The sequence below is a fragment of the Pseudophryne corroboree genome, chromosome 4 (assembly GCF_028390025.1).
Source record: "Pseudophryne corroboree isolate aPseCor3 chromosome 4, aPseCor3.hap2, whole genome shotgun sequence".
NCBI lineage: Eukaryota > Metazoa > Chordata > Amphibia > Anura > Myobatrachidae > Pseudophryne > Pseudophryne corroboree.
This window is the reverse complement of record NC_086447.1, coordinates 528569776-528590722: the sequence shown is the minus strand read 5'-3', so window position 1 is coordinate 528590722 and position 20947 is coordinate 528569776. Positions and strand designations below refer to the sequence as shown.

The window sequence follows — 20947 nt, the reverse complement described above, 5'->3', positions numbered from 1 at the left end:
CTGAACAGGGGTTTGAATCCAAACAAAACTTTAAGGAGAACTCCTATAGCCTAGGGCTAAGACTCCTGTCCCACAGCGCAGCGTTGCTGGTTCAGGTCTCCGCTGCTCCAGAAAGTTTATTTTAATCGTATCGGTCACTACACATTATAGTGCAGACCTTACGTAGGGCTCTGTTTATTTAACCCACCTTTTCTCCTTTCGTTTGTCTCTCCTGGGATAGTCGAAGAATTCCCTCTTAGGTGTGAAGTATGCGGCGGAGCCATCTGCTCCGCCCTCCACGCACCTGCACACCCCTGTTTGATCAATGATGCAGGTAATGTCACTATTAACCAGACAATAGCTCATCAGGTAAGCCCTTGGACTTTGGTTTCCAAGGTCACAGGATCAAATCACAGCGGGACCAAACACACCTTTCCAAAAAGAAACTTTGCTAACATTCCATGCATTACTGATGTCTGTTTTCTGTGGATCTGAACCAGTGTCTCAGAATATACAGGTACATAATACAGCAGTTCATCTGATACTGCAGGTAAAGGAGGAGGACACGTCAAGTCCATCAGGGTTCCACGCCATTGACGAAAATGACAGCGACTGGTTCAGTTTCGGATGAGCTGGGCAGGCTCCGGTAGGCGGCCGACAGACACCCGAATACACAATATCAGGTATCAAACAAGGTTTGTTTTCCTATCTTTTCCCCGCAGATGGCAGGAGATGGTATCAGAACCTCTCTAGGGTATACACCTCGGTGTATCGCCGGTCCATCAAGCCGCCGTTTTCCTGAGGCAACCTTGCTCAGGGATCCATCGACATATGCGGCAGCATGGTTCTACCGTATCCGGAGCAGGTAGGTTGGGGAACAATTGTCCTCTAGGTTACAGGATGCTTCGCATCAGGATCAATTGATACTTTGATACAGGTCAGAATCACGATTCTGCTTTATGTTCCTTGGAGGTCTCCATGTCTACAGACTCGGACCCTGCATCTTCGCTTGGGCTGTCTTAACCCGACGACCTCTGGGGCTGCGACAGTGACAAGTAAACATGAAATCCTACGGGGCAGATGGTTCTGGGGAAGGAACTTTCTGCAGGATTTCTTGAACCAATGGAGGTAGGTCCACTTTGATTTCTCCTACTACTGCCCCAGCTCCAAAAGACAAACCTTTACTGGTCTTCCCTTTAGATTTTTTCGTGCCCTTTCAGGTTTTTGACTCCACACGGGTGATATCTTCGTCGCCAGGGGTTCTCAGGGTAAAAAGGCTGAAGCAGAGGTTCAACATCCTCAGTCCAGTCTGATTTTATGTCATCCTATACACCCATTACACCTGCAGGGTCCCAGGGTAGGCGCAGGTCGATGGGAGAAGGCTTGGGCGGTTACAACCGTCTCAGGAGTCCCTCGGCATGGGTCGGCTGATTTACGATGACAAGAGTCATACTGCAGGCTGCGCTCCATAGGTTTCTAACCGCAAAGGGTGTTGATCCCTGTTTTTCACATATCATTTGAATTAGGACAGTTCTCAGGCCTTTGTTTTCTTTTCACGTTCCGAAGCCAAGTGGCTCGGACAGGCCTATTCTGGCCTTACAATCCTTTTAGTCTGTGATTGCTAGTTTAAACAAGAAAGGGAGTTTTACGTGTCCCTTGTCTTCAGAGATGCCTGTTTACTGATTTCCGTTGGACAGGCTTTTCTCAGATTCCCCCTTAACAGGATTCTCATTTTCACTGTAAGTCCTTTACTCTTCTCTCTTCCGCTCCCACAGAGTTTAGGAAGATAACAGAATAACTCTTTTTCAAGGGCAGTGGGTGACGTTGGTTCCCTAATGGGACAATTTACTGCTACTATCCCACTCTGTACATTAGGTGGCTTCTGAATATCCGGAGGATCCACGAGCTTCTGATTCGACACAGATCCAATTTATGCTCCGCATAGACGTTTCTCAACACGGTCCGTCAGAGGTTTTTTCATTCCTCGGCACCAGAGACTCTATTTCTTCAGTCAAGTTGCGACGTAATGAGTGGTCGCCTCCATTCCTCTCGGAACGGGGGACAACAATCTTGTTTCCAGATCAAGCCACCAGGTCAGACTCCTGGGTGAGGGAACATGCCCCGGAGTTTTGTCAGCTGGTCCGCTGTGGGCGGAGATTTCGGATCGACCTCAGGGCGTTCTGACTGACTCTTTAACCCTTTATTATTCTCGGACGGCAGTAGCCGTGGAGGCCCTCAGGGCTCCGGGGAGTTTTCTGGTTATTCTATCCTGCCCCCTTTTCTATTTCTACTTCATGTTCAGTAACACAGGAGGGGATTATGCGTGCTAGTCCTCTCGGTGGCGCTGGTTGGGCCACGCATGACTTGAAGATACAGATACGCCTGTTGTCAGTAGAGGAGCCTTGGCTCCTACCTCGACTGGACTGTCTACTTCAACAGGCTCCTTTTTTCTCCTTGTTCAATTTTACACTGGTTTCGGTTACCCGTGTGACTGTTCACGAGACCTCAGAAGGGAGGAGTTCCCTAGTTCGGTTAGGCCTACTGGGCTCCGATTTCAGAAGTCTATTACCTCTTCTCGCTTTTGCCACTTTGGGAAAACTTTATGGAACATAATGAAGATAAAAGGGGTTTTTCCCCCTTCTTCCAGTTACCATTCATCTTTGGTTTCTCTGGGAGGTTTTTTGCTCCGCTGCGCTTCAAACCACACTGACCGGAATTTTAGGTCTCTGCCTTTTTTCGCTTTTCTTCCAAATGAGATTAGCCTAGCGGCCGTAAGTTCGGCCTCTTGTTCAGGGAGTACTCTATTGGCAACTCCCCGGGCTCGGCTTCGGCCTCAGCGGTCGTTTCTTCCAGAGGGGAGGTCCATTTTTCATATAAATCTGACACTAGTGGTTTTCAATCCTCTCTGAATGTTGTCAGGGCTCGTCAACTCTCTCTACAGAGGTCTCAGGCTATTCGATGAAGTGTTTTTTCTTCCTTGCTCTGGACGATGCTCCCGTACTAAATAGCCGGGGCCCCAGCATATGCTGGACAGTTGGATACATCTGATCATCAGACAGTCTTCTTGGCGGTTACTAGGGAACCTCCGTTTTCCATTTCAGCGCGCTTTACGCGCATTGTAAGACCTTCGTGGGCAGCCGCCCGCGGGGTCTCCATGAATATTTTGTCGGGCGGCTACTTGGTCAAACCGACATTCGTTTTGTCAAATTCTACAAGTTTGACACTTTTACGGCCTCTGATTCACTGTTTGGCCGAGCAGTTTTCACAGGACTCTCAGCGCTTTCCCACCCGTTTTTTGGGAGCTCTGGGACGTCCCCATTGTAACTACACTCCAGTGGCCCCTAGTGGATGAAGGAGAAATCAGGATTTTGGTACTTACCGATAAATCCCTTTCTCCGATTCCACAGGGGCCACTGGACGCCCGCCCAGCGCTGTTTCTCCTGATTTTTGTTTGATTAACGATTGCAGATCACCATATGACTGCTTGTTGGGTTCAGGCTAGCCTGGTTTTTTGTCAGGTTCTGTTCCAGGTTTAGTTTGTGTTCGCCTGGTTTACAGGGCGTCGTTAACCTCCTCTACCTTACGGTTTGTTTATTACAGCTCTCCTCGGGCACAGTTTAACGTAGACTGGCTTGGAGGGGAGATAGTAGGGGAGGAGCTAGCCACAGTGTGAGAATTTTTAAAGTGCCAGCTACCAATACCACCTACTATCTCCCCATTGTAACTACACTCCAGTGGCCCCTGTGGAATCGGAGAAAGGGATTTATCGGTAAGTACCAAAATCCTGATTTAGGGTTCCTAAAATCACATTGGTTTGAACCACTCACCACTGTGGAATTAAAATATCTCACATGGAAGGTGGTCATGCTGTTGGCTCTGGCGTCAGCCAGGCGTGTCTCAGAAATGGCGGCTTTGTCATATAAAAGCCCTTACCTAATTTTTCATTCAGACAGGGCAGAATTGAGGACTCGTCCTCAATTTCTCCCTAAGGTAGTTTCAGCGTTTCACATGAACCAACCTATTGTGGTGCCTGCGGCTACTAGGGACTTGGAGGACTCCAAGTTGTTGGACGTAGTCAGGGCCCTGAAAATATATGTTTCCAGGACGGCTGGAGTCAGAAAATCTGACTCGCTGTTTATCCTGTATGCACCCAACAAGCTGGGTGCTCCTGCTTCTAAGCAGACTATTGCTCGTTGGATTTGTAGTACAATTCAGCTTGCACATTCTGTGGCAGGCCTGCCACAGCCAAAATCTGTAAAAGCCCATTCCACAAGGAAAGTGGGCTCATCTTGGGCGGCTGCCCGAGGGGTCTCGGCTTTACAACTTTGCCGAGCAGCTACTTGGTCAGGGGCAAACACGTTTGCTAAATTCTACAAATTTGATACCCTGGCTGAGGAGGACCTGGAGTTCTCTCATTCGGTGCTGCAGAGTCATCCGCACTCTCCCGCCCGTTTGGGAGCTTTGGTATAATCCCCATGGTCCTTACGGAAGTCCCAGCATCCACTTAGGACGTCAGAGAAAATAAGAATTTACTTACCGATAATTCTATTTCTCGTAGTCCGTAGTGGATGCTGGGCGCCCATCCCAAGTGCGGATTGTCTGCAATACTTGTATATAGTTATTGTTACAAAAAATCGGGTTGTTTATTGTTGTGAGCCATCTTTTCAGAGGCTCCTACGTTTATCATACTGTTAACTGGGTTCAGATCACAGGTTGTACAGTGTGATTGGTGTGGCTGGTATGAGTCTTACCCGGGATTCAAAATCCTTCCTTATTATGTACGCTCGTCCGGGCACAGTATCCTAACTGAGGCTTGGAGGAGGGTCATAGGGGGAGGAGCCAGTGCACACCAGCTAGTCTAAAGCTTTTGCTTTTTGTGCCCAGTCTCCTGCGGAGCCGCTATTCCCCATGGTCCTTACGGAAGTCCCAGCATCCACTACGGACTACGAGAAATAGAATTATCGGTAAGTAAATTCTTATTTTTTTGTACCAGCCCATCTCGGGTACAGACAAACGCCAGGGCTTTGCAAGAGGCAGTTCAGAAATTGCTTCAGTCAGGGGTAATCATTCCAGTTCCTCCTGCACAACGAGGACAGGGTTTTTACTCCAACCTTTTTCTAGTTCAGAAGCCAAATGGGTCTTTCCGGCCCATACTCAATCTCAAAGTGCTGAACAGGTACATTTGGGTACCTCTGTTTCATATGGAGACTTTACGTTCCATCATTTTGACCATGGAGCCATGGGATTATATGGTATCCCTGGATATCCAGGATGCTTAACTACATGTCCCATCAGTGCTATCTCAGGTTTGCTATCCTCCAACAGCATTTTCAGTTCCAGGCCCTACCTTTTGGGTTAGCCACAGCCCCCAGAGTATTTACCAAAATTATGGTGGTAATGGCATCTTATCTTCGCCAGCAGAGATAAGAATTTTTCCATACCTCAATGATCTTACAATCCTGGCACAGTCTCAGGAATTGGTCCTGTGTCATCTGCAACAGACAATAACGTGTCTGCAGAAGCACGGGTGGCTAATAAATTGGGCAAAATCGTCTCTGGTTCCATCACAGCGGATGACTCACTAGGAGGCTGAATTGGATTCAAGCCTTCAAAGAGTATTTTTACCTCTGAACAAGAAGTTCAGTCAAGGATTCAGGAGCTGCTACATAGTCAAAGGGTATCCATTCACACAGGAATGCGTGTGATGGGATTGATGGTGTCAACATTCGACATGGTGGAGTATGCTCCGTTCCACTCGAGGCCTCTGCAGTATCTGATCCTTGCCAAATGGAATGGGTTTGATAATGATGATAAAAACGCAGACTATGGTCCTTACGGTGGAAGTAAGGAGGTCGTTAGCCTGGTGGCTACAGACATCCCATCTGGACAAAGGGAGACCCTTTTGGATAACAGATTGGGAAATTCTGACAACAGATGCCAGTCTCCAGGGCTGGGGAGCAGTGTCATGAAGGTTTTGTTTCCAGGGGCAATGGGCCAAGGAAGAAGGTTGCCTGCCTATAAATATATTGGCACATACATACATGGCACTGATTCAGGCAAAGGACATCCTTCTGGGAAAACCAGTTCAGATCTGCTCGGACAATGTGACTGCAGTAGCGTACCACAACCATCAGGTAGGAACTCGCAGCCAAAAAGCTATGAAGGAGGTAAGTCGCACACTAAAGTGGGCAGAACTTCATCATCCAGCCTTGTCTGCAGTGTTCGTTCCAGGAGTCCTAAACTGTGAAGCTGATTTTCTCAGTCGACACGCCATTCAGACAAGCGAATGGGCTCTACACTTGGAGGTCTTCCAGACTGTAGTCGACAAGTGGGGGTTGCCAGAGATAGATCTCATGGCATCCCGTCAGAAAAAGAAAGTTCTCGCATACGGGTCAAGAACAAAGGATCCCAGAGCGATCTTTGTGGATGCCCTGTCGGTGAGATGGGACTTCATCTTGCCTATGTGTTTCTTCCAATCACCTTATTACCCAGGGTGGTGAGAAAGATAAAGCAAGGCAAGGGTGCCGTGATACTAATAGCTCCGGCACACAGGTCTGACGCAGGGTCCTTGTTATCACAGACATCTGGATCGACTGTCTTTGACGGTGTGTCTCTTGAGACCTCTATCTTGAAGTCAAGAGGATTCTCACAACAGGTAATTCAAACATTGCCCAGATCAAGGAAACCTTCCTTAGCTCGAATTTATCACCGAATATGGCAAACCTATATTCATTGGTGCAGTGAACGGAAAATGGACCCTAGGTCTTGCAGAGTTTCCAGGGTCTTAGCATTCCTTCAGGCCTTGAGAGTGCAAATGTCAGCATTGACTGTATGGTTCAAAAAGAAAATTGCCAACTTCCAGGGAATGCTGCGCATTCAACCTAATTTTGTTCCTCCTACAGTGCCTTGGGACTTAAGTTTAGTCCTAAAGGCCCTTCAAATTGCCCCATTTGAACCACTTAATAAAGTGGTTCTTAAATGGTTGACAGCTAAAGTTCTCTTTCTACTGGCCATGGCGTCAGCTAGAAGAGTATCAGATTTAGGGGCATTGTTATGTCGTCCTCCATTTCTGATATTTATCCACATAGAGCGGTTCTTAGAACTAAATCTGGGTATCTTCCCACGGTGGTGTCTAAATTTCACCTGAACAAATAAATTATAGTCCCGGCTTTCCAGGAACTGGGCCTTTCTGCGGGAGATGCATCGATGGACATGGTCCGTGCCTTAAGGATCTACGTGGAGCGTACTAGTGCCATCAGAAAGACAGATTCTCACTTCATTCTCTATGGCTTTCACAAGAGACACTGGCGAGGTGGCTTCAGATTACTATTGCATAAGCATATTCTTGCGCTGATCTCCCTGATCCGGATAATGTCTCTGGTCACTCAACTCGTAAGGTAGGTCCAACATGGGTAGCACAACTTGGTGCTTCAGCAGAACAGATATGTAAGGTAGCCACATGGTCTTCCATTAACACATGCATTAGACATTATGCTGCGGATACCTTTGCCTCTCAGGATGCTGAATTCGGGCGAAGGATTCTCCTGTCCAATTAGCGTCCCGACCACTAAATTGCTTTGGGAAATCCCATTGATAACCTGTGGACCCTGCCAGAGAAATATACGTTATGATAACGGTATTTCACCTAGATCCACAGGGATCCCACCCTGACGCACCTGATTTGAGGATCCTTTTACTCACTAACCTCTTCCTTCTTGTACGGAAGGGTGTGCATGTGTGTTCTTCTCGCCTGATTAGGGCTATATATGATGCTCCTGCCTTAAGCTTTGGGAAAACAATTGATTTGTCTGAGCCAGGAGGTGGGGATATATGGACGGGTCTGTTGCATGCTGTGAGGCCGAAAAGCTTTGACTGATTGGTGCAAATCCACTGTCGCTTCATCATTTCCCAGTGTTATCCTCTGGATCCTGTGGATTTAGGAGAAATACCGTTATCAACTGTAAGTTCTTACCATAACGTATATTTTTGAAGATATCTGGTGCATTTGGTGTGCCAGGGTTGAGGTTCTCTGCGATGATGAATAGTGGTTGTATAGGGAAGTGGCTTGTTCAGAGAGAGAAAATAGGAGAGATAAGTGAGTCGAATAGGAAGGATAGGGATGTGGTGTCAATAGCCTCATTGTTATGCTTAGTGATGGTATCCTTAGGAGGTAGAGATGGAGAAGCAGAGAGAGATAAGTTAAAAGAAGCAAGCAGGTGGTGGTCAGAGAGGGGAAAAGGGGAGTTGGAGAAATCAGAAATATAACAACGGTGAGTGAAAACCAGATCCAGTGGGCTCCCATTCACATGGGAGAGTGAGGAGGTCCACTGGGAGAGACCAAGTGAAGAGGTGAGGTTAAGGAGTTTAAAGGTAGGGGATTTAGTGGGGATGTTGAAATCACCTAGGATAATGCAGGGAATGTCCGAAGAGAGGAATTTGGAGGAAATGCCAGGGGGACGGTAAATTACAGCAACTCGAAGATTAGCAGGTTGGTAGAGGCATATAGCATGGAGCTCAAATGTAGAGAATGTGAGGGACTGTTGTGGAGGTATAAGTTGGTAGGTGTAGCTAGAGGGTAAAAGGACACCAACGCCTCCACCGTGGTGACCCCTGGGTCGGGGAGAATGTCCTACAGCAGAGGGCAACAGGAGAAACTGTCAGAGGGGGTAATCCAGGTTTCAGTGATAGCTAGGAGATATAAGGAATTCTGTGATGGGGCAGAAGTGAATGACAGTGGGGTAACAGGAGAAGAGGGGAAGTGAAGTAGAGGGGAGGATGGGAGACAGAGTAGATGAGAGAGGGTGAGATGTACAGTAGGAGACTAGGAGAGAAGAATAGGGTGGTGCTACTGATGTATTCTTAACATAATTCCATTTCTCTGACGTCCTAAGTGGATGCTGGGGACTCCGTAAGGACCATGGGGAATAGCGGCTCCGCAGGAGACAGGGCACAGAAGTAAAAGCTTTAGGATCAGGTGGTGTGCACTGGCTCCTCCCCCTATTACCCTCCTCCAAGCCTCAGTTAGGTTTTTGTGCCCGGCCGAGAAGGGTGCAATCTAGGTGGCTCTCCTAAAGAGCTGCTTAGAGTAAAAGTTTTGTTAGGTTTTTTATTTTCAGTGAGTCCTGCTGGCAACAGGCTCACTGCAACGAGGGACTTAGGGGAGAAGAAGTGAACTCACCTGCGTGCAGGATGGATTGGCTTCTTAGGCTACTGGACACTAGCTCCAGAGGGACGATCACAGGTACAGCCTGGATGGGTCACCGGAGCCGCTGAAGACTTCCCAGTCTTCTTAAGGTAGCGCACAGCACGGCAGCTGTGCGCCATTGCTCTCAGCACACTTCACACCAACGGTCACTGAGGGTGCAGGGCGCTGGGGGGGGGCGCCCTGGGCAGCAATGAAAGTACCTATGCTGGCTAAAAATACATCACATATAGCCTCTGGGGCTATATGGATGTATTTAACCCCTGCCAGGTTGTCAGAAAAACGGGAGAAGAAGCCCGCCGAAAAGGGGGCGGGGCCTATTCTCCTCAGCACACAGCGCCATTTTCCTACACAGCTCCGCTGCTAGGAAGGCTCCCAGGCTCTCCCCTGCACTGCACTACAGAAACAGGGTTAAAACAGAGAGGGGGGGCACTTATTTGGCGATATTATTATATATTAAGATGCTATAAGGGAAAACACTTATATAAGGTTGTCCCTGTATAATTATAGCGTTTTGGTGTGTGCTGGCAAACTCTCCCTCTGTCTCCCCAAAGGGCTAGTGGGGTCCTGTCCTCTATCAGAGCATTCCCTGTGTGTGTGCTGTGTGTCGGTACGTGTGTGTCGACATGTATGAGGACGATGTTGGTGAGGAGGCGGAGAAATTGCCTGTAATGGTGATGTCACTCTCTAGGGAGTCGACACCGGAATGGATGGCTTATTTAGGGAATTACGTGATAATGTCAACACGCTGCAAGGTCGGTTGACGACATGAGACGGCCGGCAAACCAATTAGTACCTGTCCAGGCGTCTCAAACACCGTCAGGGGCTTTAAAACGCCCATTTACCTCAGTCGGTCGACACAGACACGGACACTGACTCCAGTGTCGACGGTGAAGAAACAAACGTATTTTCCATTAGGGCCACACGTTACATGTTAAGGGCAATGAAGGAGGTGTTACATATTTCTGATACTACAAGTACCACAAAAAAGGGTATTATGTGGGGTGTGAAAAAACTACCTGTAGTTTTTCCTAAATCAGATAAATTAAATAAAGTGTGTGATGATGCGTGGGTTTCCCCCGATAGAAAATTATTGGCGTTATACCCTTTCCCGCCAGAAGTTAGGGCGCGTTGGGAAACACCCCTTAGGGTGGATAAGGCGCTCACACGCTTATCAAAACAAGTGGCGTTGCCGTCTCCAGATACGGCCGCCCTCAAGGAGCCAGCTGATAGGAGGCTGGAAAATATCCTAAAAAGTATATACACACATACTGGTGTTATACTGCGACCAGCGATCGCCTCAGCCTGGATGTGCAGCGCTGGGGTGGCTTGGTCGGATTCCCTGACTGAAAATATTGATACCCTTGACAGTGACAGTATTTTATTGACTATAGAGCATTTAAAGGATGCATTTCTATATATGCGAGATGCACAGAGGGATATTTGCACTCTGGCATCAAGAGTAAGTGCGATGTCCATATCTGCCAGAAGATGTTTATGGACACGACAGTGGTCAGGTGATGCAGATTCCAAACGGCACATGGAAGTATTGCCGTATAAAGGGGAGGAGTTATTTGGGGTCGGTCCATCGGACCTGGTGGCCACGGCAACAGCTGGAAAATCCACCTTTTTTACCCCAAGTCACATCTCAGCAGAAAAAGACACCGTCTTTTCAGCCTCAGTCCTTTCGTCCCCATAAGGGCAAGCGGGCAAAAGGCCAGTCATATCTGCCCAGGGGTAGAGGAAAGGGAAGAAGACTGCAGCAGGCAGCCCCTTCCCAGGAACAGAAGCCCTCCACCGCTTCTGCCAAGTCCTCAGCATGACGCTGGGGCCGTACAAGCGGACTCAGGTGCGGTGGGGGGTCGTCTCAAGAATTTCAGCGCGCAGTGGGCTCACTCGCAAGTGGACCCCTGGATCCTACAAGTAGAATCCCAGGGGTACAGATTGGAAGTTCGAGACGTCTCCCCCTCGCAGGTTCCTGAAGTCTGCTTTACCAACGTCTCCCTCCGACAGGGAGGCAGTATTGGAAACAATTCACAAGCTGTATTCCCAGCAGGTGATAATCAAAGTACCCCTCCTACAACAAGGAAAGGGGTATTATTCCACACTATTTGTGGTACTGAAGCCAGACGGCTCGGTGAGACCTATTCTAAATCTGAAATCTTTGAACACTTACATACAAAGGTTCAAATCAAGATGGAGTCACTCAGAGCAGTGATAGCGAACCAGGAAGAAGGGGACTATATGGTGTCCCTGGACATCAAGGATGCTTACCTCCATGTCCCAATTTGCCCTTCTCACCAAGGGTACCTCAGGTTCGTGGTACAGAACTGTCACTATCAGTTTCAGACGCTGTCGTTTGGATTGTCCACGGCACCCCGGGTCTTTACCAAGGTAATGGCCGAAATGATGATTCTTCTTCAAAGAAAAGGCGTCTTAATTATCCCTTACTTGGATGATCTCCTGATAAGGGCAAGGTCCAGAGAACAGTTGGAGGTCGGAGTAGCACTATCTCAAGTAGTTCTACGACAGCACGGGTGGATTCTAAATATTCCAAAATCGCAGCTGATTCCGACGACACGTCTGCTGTTCCTAGGGATGATTCTGGACACAGTCCAGAAAAAGGTGTTTCTCCCGGAGGAGAAAGCCAGGGAGCTATCCGAGCTAGTCAGAAACCTCCTAAAACCAGGCCAAGTGTCAGTGCATCAATGCACAAGAGTCCTGGGAAAAATGGTGGCTTCTTACGAAGCGATTCCATTCGGCAGATTTCACGCAAGAATTTTTCAGTGGGATCTGCTGGACGAATGGTCCGGATCGCATCTTCAGATGCATCAGCGGATAATCCTGTCTCCAAGGACAAGGGTGTCTCTTCTGTGGTGGTTGCAGAGTGCTCACCTTTTTGGAGGGCCGCAGATTCGGCATTCAGGACTGGGTCCTGGTGACCACGAATGCCAGCCTGAGAGGCTGGGGAGCAGTCACACAGGGAAGAAATTTCCAAGGAGTGTGGTCAAGTCTGGAGACTTCTCTCCACATAAATATACTGGAGCTAAGGGCAATTTACAATGCTCTGAGCCTAGGAAGACCTCTGCTTCAAAGTCAACCGGTGCTGATCCAGTCGGACAACATCACGGCAGTCGCCCACGTAAACAGACAGGGCGGCACAAGAAGCAGGAGGGCAATGGCAGCAAGGATTCTTCGCTGGGCGAAAAATCATGTGATAACACTGTCAGCGGTGTTCATTCCGGGAGTGGACAACTGGGAAGCAGACTTCCTCAGCAGGAACGACCTCCACCCGGGAGAGTGGGGACTTCACCTGGAAGTCTTCCACATGATTGTGAACCGTTGGGAAAGACCAAAGGTGGACATGATGGCGTCCCGTATGAACAAAAAACTGGACAGGTATTGCGCCAGGTCAAGAGACCCTCAGGCAATAGCTGGGACGCTCTGGTAACACCGTGGGTGTACCAGTCGGTGTATGTGTTTCCTCCTCTGCCTCTCATACCCAAGGTACTGAGAATTATAAGACGGAGAGGAGTAAGAACTATACTCGTGGCTCCGGATTGGCCAAGAAGGACTTGGTACCCGGAACTTCAAGAGATACTAAGAAGGGACTTGCTTCAGCAAGGATCATGTCTGTTCCAAGACTTACCGCGGCTGCGTTTGACGGCATGGCGGTTGAACGCCGGATCCTAAGGGAAAAAGGCATTCCGGAAGAGGTCATCCCTACCCTGGTCAGAGCCAGGAAGGAGGTGACCGCACAACATTATCACCGCATTTGGCGATAATATGTTGCATGGTGTGAGGCCAGGAAGGCCCCCACGGAGGAATTTCAACTCGGTCGATTCCTGCATTTCCTACAAACAGGAGTGTCTATGGGCCTCAAATTGGGGTCCATTAAGGTTCAAATTTCGGCCCTGTCGATTTTCTTCCAGAAAGAATTGGCTTCAGTTCCTGAAGTCCAGAAGTTTGTCAAGGGAGTACTGCATATACAACCCCCTTTTGTGCCTCCAGTGGCACTGTGGGATCTCAACGTAGTTCTGGGATTCCTCAAATCACATTGGTTTAAACCGCTCAAATCTGTGGATTTGAAATATCTCACATGGAAAGTGACCATGCTGTTGGCCCTGGCCTCGGCCAGGCGAGTGTCAGAATTGGCGGCTTTGTCTCACAAAAGCCCATATCTGATTGTCCATTCGGACAGGGCAGAGCTGCGGACTCGTCCCCAGTTTCTCCCTAAGGTGGTGTCAGCGTTTCACCTGAACCAGCTTATTGTGGTACCTGCGGCTACTAGGGACTTGGAGGACTCCAAGTTGCTAGATGTTGTCAGGGCCCTGAAAATATAGATTTCCAGGACGGCTGGAGTCAGGAAAACTGACTTGCTGTTATCCTGTATACACCCAACAAACTGGGTGCTCTTGCTTCTAAGCAGACGATTGCTAGTTGGATGTGTAGTACAATTCAGCTTGCACATTCTGTGGCAGGCCTGCCACAGCCAAAATATGTAAATGCCCATTCCACAAGGAAGGTGGGCTCATCTTGGGCGGCTGCCCGAGGGGTCTCGGCTTTACAACTTTGCCGTGCTGCTACTTGGTCAGGGGCAAACACGTTTGAAAAATTCTACAAATTTGATACCCTGGCTGAGGAGGACCTGGAGTTCTCTCATTCGGTGCTGCAGAGTCATCCGCACTCTCCCGCCCGTTTGGGAGCTTTGGTATAATCCCCATGGTCCTTACGGAGTCCCCAGCATCCACTTAGGACGTCAGAGAAAATAAGAATTTACTTACCGATAATTCTATTTCTCGTAGTCCGTAGTGGATGCTGGGCGCCCATCCCAAGTGCGGATTGTCTGCAATACTTGTACATAGTTATTGTTACAAAAATCGGGTTATTATTGTTGTGAGCCATCTTTTCAGAGGCTCCGCTGTTATCATGCTGTTAACTGGGTTCAGATCACAGGTTGTACAGTGTGATTGGTGTGGCTGGTATGAGTCTTACCCGGGATTCAAAATCCTTCCTTATTGTGTACGCTCGTCCGGGCACAGTATCCTAACTGAGGCTTGGAGGAGGGTCATAGGGGGAGGAGCCAGTGCACACCACCTGATCCTAAAGCTTTTACTTTTGTGCCCTGTCTCCTGCGGAGCCGCTATTCCCCATGGTCCTTATGGAGTCCCCAGCATCCACTACGGACTACGAGAAATAGAATTATCGGTAAGTAAATTCTTATTTTTCTCAATTCTCAAACTGGACCTGTTCAGGTACTGTATACAAAAATCCGCTTTTACCTTTTGGCAACCAACCTGTTCTATTTTAACATTCTTTACCAGAAATAACTAGTCCAGATTTTCTGATTTTTTTTTTTTCCTTCTTTTTTGCAGAGAGTACCAAGAACAGGATGGGTATACCGCAAAGTATATCAGCCAGAAAGTGTGTCAGATCATATGTATAGGATGGCAGTGATGGCAATGTTAACAGAAGACAAGGCATTAAATAAAGACAGGTATAAAATTGTGACTTTATGACCTTTGTTTTCAGGAGAACCTCTGATATTGTGCCGTGCATGTGTTTCTTGAAAGCTCACTACATTTAATATAATAGTTGCCTTAATGTTAACATTACAGATACACGTACAAGGTTAAAGTTTGGGGAGCATTTCAAAATCTGAAATTTGAATAAGAGTTGTAATCCTGAAGTAACTATTTAAAAAAAAAAAAATTTAAGTAATGCACACTGGGCAAGATTCAGGGCTACGTGGAAATCGTTCTGTGCTCTGATATAAATGCACATGTATTTAAATGTAAATATTTGTTTAATATTTATTAATTAAAAATAAAGATTTGGCGCTGCACTCAATATACATTAGTCATGGCCATTGATTTTTCTAAAGTCATAACACCAAGGCCTATTTTGTGAGTTTAAACACAACTTTTTATTCCACAAAATTAAAACCATGACTAAGGGCCTAATTCAGACCTGATCGCTGCAGCAACATTGTTCTCTAATTGGCAAAACCATGTTGCCCTGCAGGTGGGGCAGATATAACATGTGCAGTGAGAGTTAGGTTTGGGTGGGGTGTGTTCAATCTGAAATCTATATTCCAGTGTAAAAATAAAGCAGCCAGTATTTACCCTGCACAGAAACAAAATAACACACCCAAATCTCTCTCTCTGCATGTTATATCTGCCCCACCTGCACTGCACGTGGTTTTTCCCATTAGATAAAAAAAATTCTGCTGCGATCAGGTCTGAATTAGGCCCTAAATCCCTATCCGCCACCAAGAGTACATATGGGATGTTGTGAACAAAAGGATAAGGTTATAAACCCACTATACCAGGCGCCACCTCCACCCTATGTGATATTCACTCAATTCGTGAAAACAATCATAGAATATACATTCCTCATATGCATCAATCTTCTTATTGTTCCAAGATTTCAGACAGCGTCATCAGTCCAGCATATGAAAAACAGAATGAATTCCCATGTGTAGTATGTCTAATTTAATACATAGATGACAACATATATGGGATAAAAACATGCAAACAAACAGAATCCCTCTACAATTACAGTATATTGTCCCCCGAGAGCTAGAACAATTACCAAGTACCGTGGAGAACTGATGGAAAAACAGTTCTCAAACAGATGTTATTATATCATTCAGAGCCAATCCACCCGGTAGATATGCTTCGGATGTATTACTGGTTACCGCTCGATGCTCTCAAGGCACGTCTGGAATCCTGGGGTCCACAACACTCGTATAGCCAACGCGTTTCAACCCGTGCATCCGGGTCTTTTTCAAGGCAGTGTGTTGTAGCATTGTCCAAAAGTCCCTTTTAAACTAGTCCCATCCAATCAGATCCTTCGCTTGGTGACGTCCATTTCCCGCTCTTACCATCTCTCGTTTTCCGGAAGTTCCGTCATTTCTACTTCCGCCCGCTGTATCCGGCGGTCGTCCTTCCGCCCTCACCTCCTACCGGAAGTGTGGTTGCGGCTCCTGTCTTATTCTCCGGAACTACGTCATTCATGGAGCCGCCTACTGCACCTAACCACGTGTGTCCAGCCGCGTGTGCTCCCGGAAACGTTGTCTCCTGTCTTATCCACGCACTTCCCCTAAATTCTAATGTCCATCGGAAGTGCTGGAACTGGATGTAAACAAAAACACGTATTTAAAACCCTTAATAAAAACGACTCAATCTTCTCATCATTATGTGTTTTAACAATTAAAACTCAAGAATTTAATAATGAAAAATATAAAAATATACAATTTATAAAAACCATTTAAGTTCGAAATTGTTATTTAAACCATGAGGTTCCAGTGTATTACAATCATAAATGAGTTTCATTTCCCTCTTAGCTAAATTTGAGGCAATATCTCGCTGGCGAGGATTACATTTTACCAAATTTAATCCTGCAAATCTAACAATATACCGCGTGGAGCACTTATGGAATTTTTTAAAATGAGAAGAGAGAGCATGTGTGTCAAGACCCTTTTTTATATTCCTACAGTGCTCGCCAATTCTCACTTTGAGAGCCCTGGAGGTACGGCCTATATAAAACAGGTGACAGGTACATTCAATACAGTAAATTACATTACTCGTATTGCAAGTGATAAAATCTTTAACAGATACATTATTTCCATTAATTCGGATATTTTCTAACTTCTTCGTGCCATCACTTGTAATTTCCCTACATCCAACACACATTCCGCATCGATGAAAACCCTTGGTGATAATTCTTGATTCACGTTTTATTGGCGGTAGATAGCTATTCACTAGCATGTTTTTTATATTGGGTGCTTTTCTATAAATAAAAGTTGGATGTTCTGGGATAATCTCCCCCAAGACTGGATCCTTTTTTAGGATATTCCAGTTCTTTCTAATTGATTTCTCCAAACTTCTGAATTGGGAATTGTAACTTGTAATGAATGCCCATTCAAATCTATTGTTCTCAGTTTGTTTGGGGGGCTTCTTGGCTAACAACTCCTTTCTATTTGTTTCTTTCGCCTTTTGTACCGCCACCTCCACTATCTCTTCTTTATACCCACATTCTATAAACCTTGCTTTTAGTTCACATGCTTGCTGGTTGAAAATGTTCTCATCCGTACAATTTCTTTTTATGCGTTTGAACTGTCCATGCGGAATAGAATTCAACCAGTTGGCGTGATGACAACTGGTGTATTCGATGTATGACCTTGAATCGGTGGGTTTGGTGAAAGTTTTTGTATGCAGCTGTTCGTTCTCTACAAATATCGTGATGTCTAAAAAATCAATCGCCAACTTATTGACATTAAAACTAAATTTAATGTTTAAAAGATTTGTATTGAGATAAGTGCAAAAAAGGTTCAAGCTTTCACAATCTCCCCTCCATATAAAAAAGACATCGTCTATAAAACGCCTCCAGGACACCAGGTTCGCTCCGAATGGGTTGTTATTCCAAATGCAATCCTCCTCCCATTGACCCATGAATATATTGGCATAACTCGGAGCGAACCTGGTGCCCATGGCCGTGCCTACCTTCTGTACATAAAAATTTCCATTAAATGTAAAAAAATTGTTGGTTAAAATGAACCAGATGCCTTCCTTAATAAAATTCTGAACCTGTCTCTCTAAAGTGCTTTTGCTTAAATATTTATTGACGGCATCTAATCCAGATTGATGGTTAATAATAGAATAAAGAGATTTTACATCTGCTGTCACTAGTGTCATATTCTCTTCCCACTGAATCGTGGATAGAAAAGATAAAAAGTCCTTTGTGTCCTTCAGATGTGAGATATTCTGTAGAACCAGGGGTTGGAGAAAGTAATCTATATACTCGGACAGATTAGCTGTCACAGAGTCGATCCCAGACACTATTGGTCTGCCAGGGGGATCGGTAGCATTCTTATGGACCTTAGGGAGCAAATATAACGCTGGCATTACCGGCTTTGAAATTAATACAATTTTTATTTCTCTCTCCTCAAGGACTCCTAAATCCTCATATTTTTTTATCAAAAGTTGTAATTCTGAAGTGGTTTTATCAGTTGGATCGGATTTTAATTTGGTATAGGTGGTTCTGTCATTCACATGATCTTCTACTTTTTTCACATACCAGCCTTTATCCATTACAACCACCCCTCCGCCTTTATCGGCCGGTTTGATGACCAGCTCTGAATTCATTTTAAGGTCCTTCAGTGCAGACCTTTCCTTAAACGTCAAGTTTGATCTTATCCCTGATGGTTTAATCTCTCTCAAATCTCCCTTAATTAGTTCACAAAAAGTTTCAATAAACGTCCCTTTGACATGAGCAGGGAAAAAAATAGATCTAGGTTTAAACGGTGTCCTACCTATTTCTTCATCTATCCCCATATTATCATTCTCTTTGCTCAGAAAGAATTTCTTAATGCATAACTTCCGCTCAAATTTAGAAATGTCTATAAACGTCTCAAACTTGTTTATAGTAGTAGCCGGAGCATATTTTAGTCCTTTTTCCAAGACACTACTCTCTTCCCTTGTGAGTGTGTGTGAACTTATATTAAATATTTTTACTCCCTTTGCGATCTCAACCTGAGTTAGAGCCCTTTGTTCCACCTCTTTGTCCTCCCTAGGTCTCTTTTTTTCTAGCGATGTTTCTCCTCTTTTTTCTGTTTTTCCGTTTTTTTATTATTCCACCCCTTTTTCCTCTGTGTGTTCTACGTTTTATTTCCGTCTCCAATCCTGTCTCCCTCTCCCTAAAAAACGTGGGGTATCTTCCCTATTGTTGAACGCCTCAAACCTATTTTTGGTTTCTACAGGGGAATAATCCCTCCTTCTCTGTGTCTGTCTCCATTCTCTATCTTCATAAAATCGATCCCTTTCCTTATTCTTTGCATGATTCCGATCCCCGTCTCTTTCCCTTCTCCATCTATAGTTTCTTTGTTCTTTATATCCAAATCTATCTCTATCTATATCCTGATTCCTTTGTATATATCTATCATGTCCTTGAGGGAAATCTCTATTTCTCTCTTGTCCCCCCCTCCCATATTCAGTTTTGTATGTGATATTTCGTGGGCTGCTCCCCCTCCAATTTTGTCTTTTATTTCTAACCTTGTTTTTTTCCGTGTGTTTGATATTAATTTGAGTTTCCATTTCTCTAGGGGATTCTTTTTTTTATATGGAGGGGAGATTGTGAAAGCTTGAACCTTTTTTGCACTTATCTCAATACAAATCTTTTAAACATTGAATTTAGTTTTAATGTCAATAAGTTGGCGATTGATTTTTTAGACATCACGATATTTGTAGAGAACGAACAGCTGCATACAAAAACTTTCACCAAACCCACCGATTCAAGGTCATACATCGAATACACCAGTTGTCATCACGCCAACTGGTTGAATTCTATTCCGCATGGACAGTTCAAACGCATAAAAAGAAATTGTACGGATGAGAACATTTTCAACCAGCAAGCATGTGAACTAAAAGCAAGGTTTATAGAATGTGGGTATAAAGAAGAGATAGTGGAGGTGGCGGTACAAAAGGCGAAAGAAACAAATAGAAAGGAGTTGTTAGCCAAGAAGCCCCCCAAACAAACTGAGAACAATAGATTTGAATGGGCATTCATTACAAGTTACAATTCCCAATTCAGAAGTTTGGAGAAATCAATTAGAAAGAACTGGAATATCCTAAAAAAGGATCCAGTCTTGGGGGAGATTATCCCAGAACATCCAACTTTTATTTATAGAAAAGCACCAAATATAAAAAACATGCTAGTGAATAGCTATCTACCGCCAATAAAACGTGAATCAAGAATTATCACCAAGGGTTTTCATCGATGCGGAATGTGTGTTGGATGTAGGGAAATTACAAGTGATGGCACGAAGAAGTTAGAAAATATCCGAATTAATGGAAATAATGTATCTGTTAAAGATTTTATCACTTGCAATACGAGTAATGTAATTTACTGTATTGAATGTACCTGTCACCTGTTTTATATAGGCCGTACCTCCAGGGCTCTCAAAGTGAGAATTGGCGAGCACTGTAGGAATATAAAAAAGGGTCTTGACACACATGCTCTCTCTTCTCATTTTAAAAAATTCCATAAGTGCTCCACGCGGTATATTGTTAGATTTGCAGGATTAAATTTGGTAAAATGTAATCCTCGCCAGCGAGATATTGCCTCAAATTTAGCTAAGAGGGAAATGAAACTCATTTATGATTGTAATACACTGGAACCTCATGGTTTAAATAACAATTTCGAACTTAAATGGTTTTTATAAATTGTATATTTTTATATTTCATTATTAAATTCTTGAGTTTTAATTGTTAAAACACATAATGATGAGAAGATTGTCGTTTTTATTAAGGGTTTTAAATACGTGTTTTTGTTTACATCCAGTTCCAGCACTTCCGATGGACATTAGAATTTAGGGGAAGTGCGTGGATAAGACAGGAGACAACATTTCCGGGAGCACACGCGGCTGGACACACGTGGTTAGGTGCAGTAGGCGGCTCCATGAATGACGTAGTTCCGGAGAATAAGACAGGAGCCGCAACCACACTTCCGGTAGGAGGTGAGGGCGGAAGGACGACCGCCGGATACAGCGGGCGGAAGTAGAAATGACGGAACTTCCGGAAAACGAGAGATGGTAAGAGCGGGAAATGGACGTCACCAAGCGAAGGATCTGATTGGATGGGACTAGTTTAAAAGGGACTTTTGGACAATGCTACAACACACTGCCTTGAAAAAGACCCGGATGCACGGGTTGAAACGCGTTGGCTATACGAGTGTTGTGGACCCCAGGATTCCAGACGTGCCTTG

At 45.4% G+C, this 20947-nt stretch overlaps 1 protein-coding gene across 1 annotated transcript in view; it reads left to right on the top strand.

The window, feature by feature from the left end:
* HDDC2 (HD domain containing 2) overlaps positions 1–20947 on the top strand; it is a 131663-nt gene that overhangs the window by 35239 nt on the left and 75477 nt on the right. The window contains exon 2 of the mRNA XM_063917272.1: positions 14557–14678. Coding sequence (XP_063773342.1) covers positions 14557–14678 — 122 coding nt within the window. The remainder of the gene's footprint in view (positions 1–14556; positions 14679–20947) is intronic.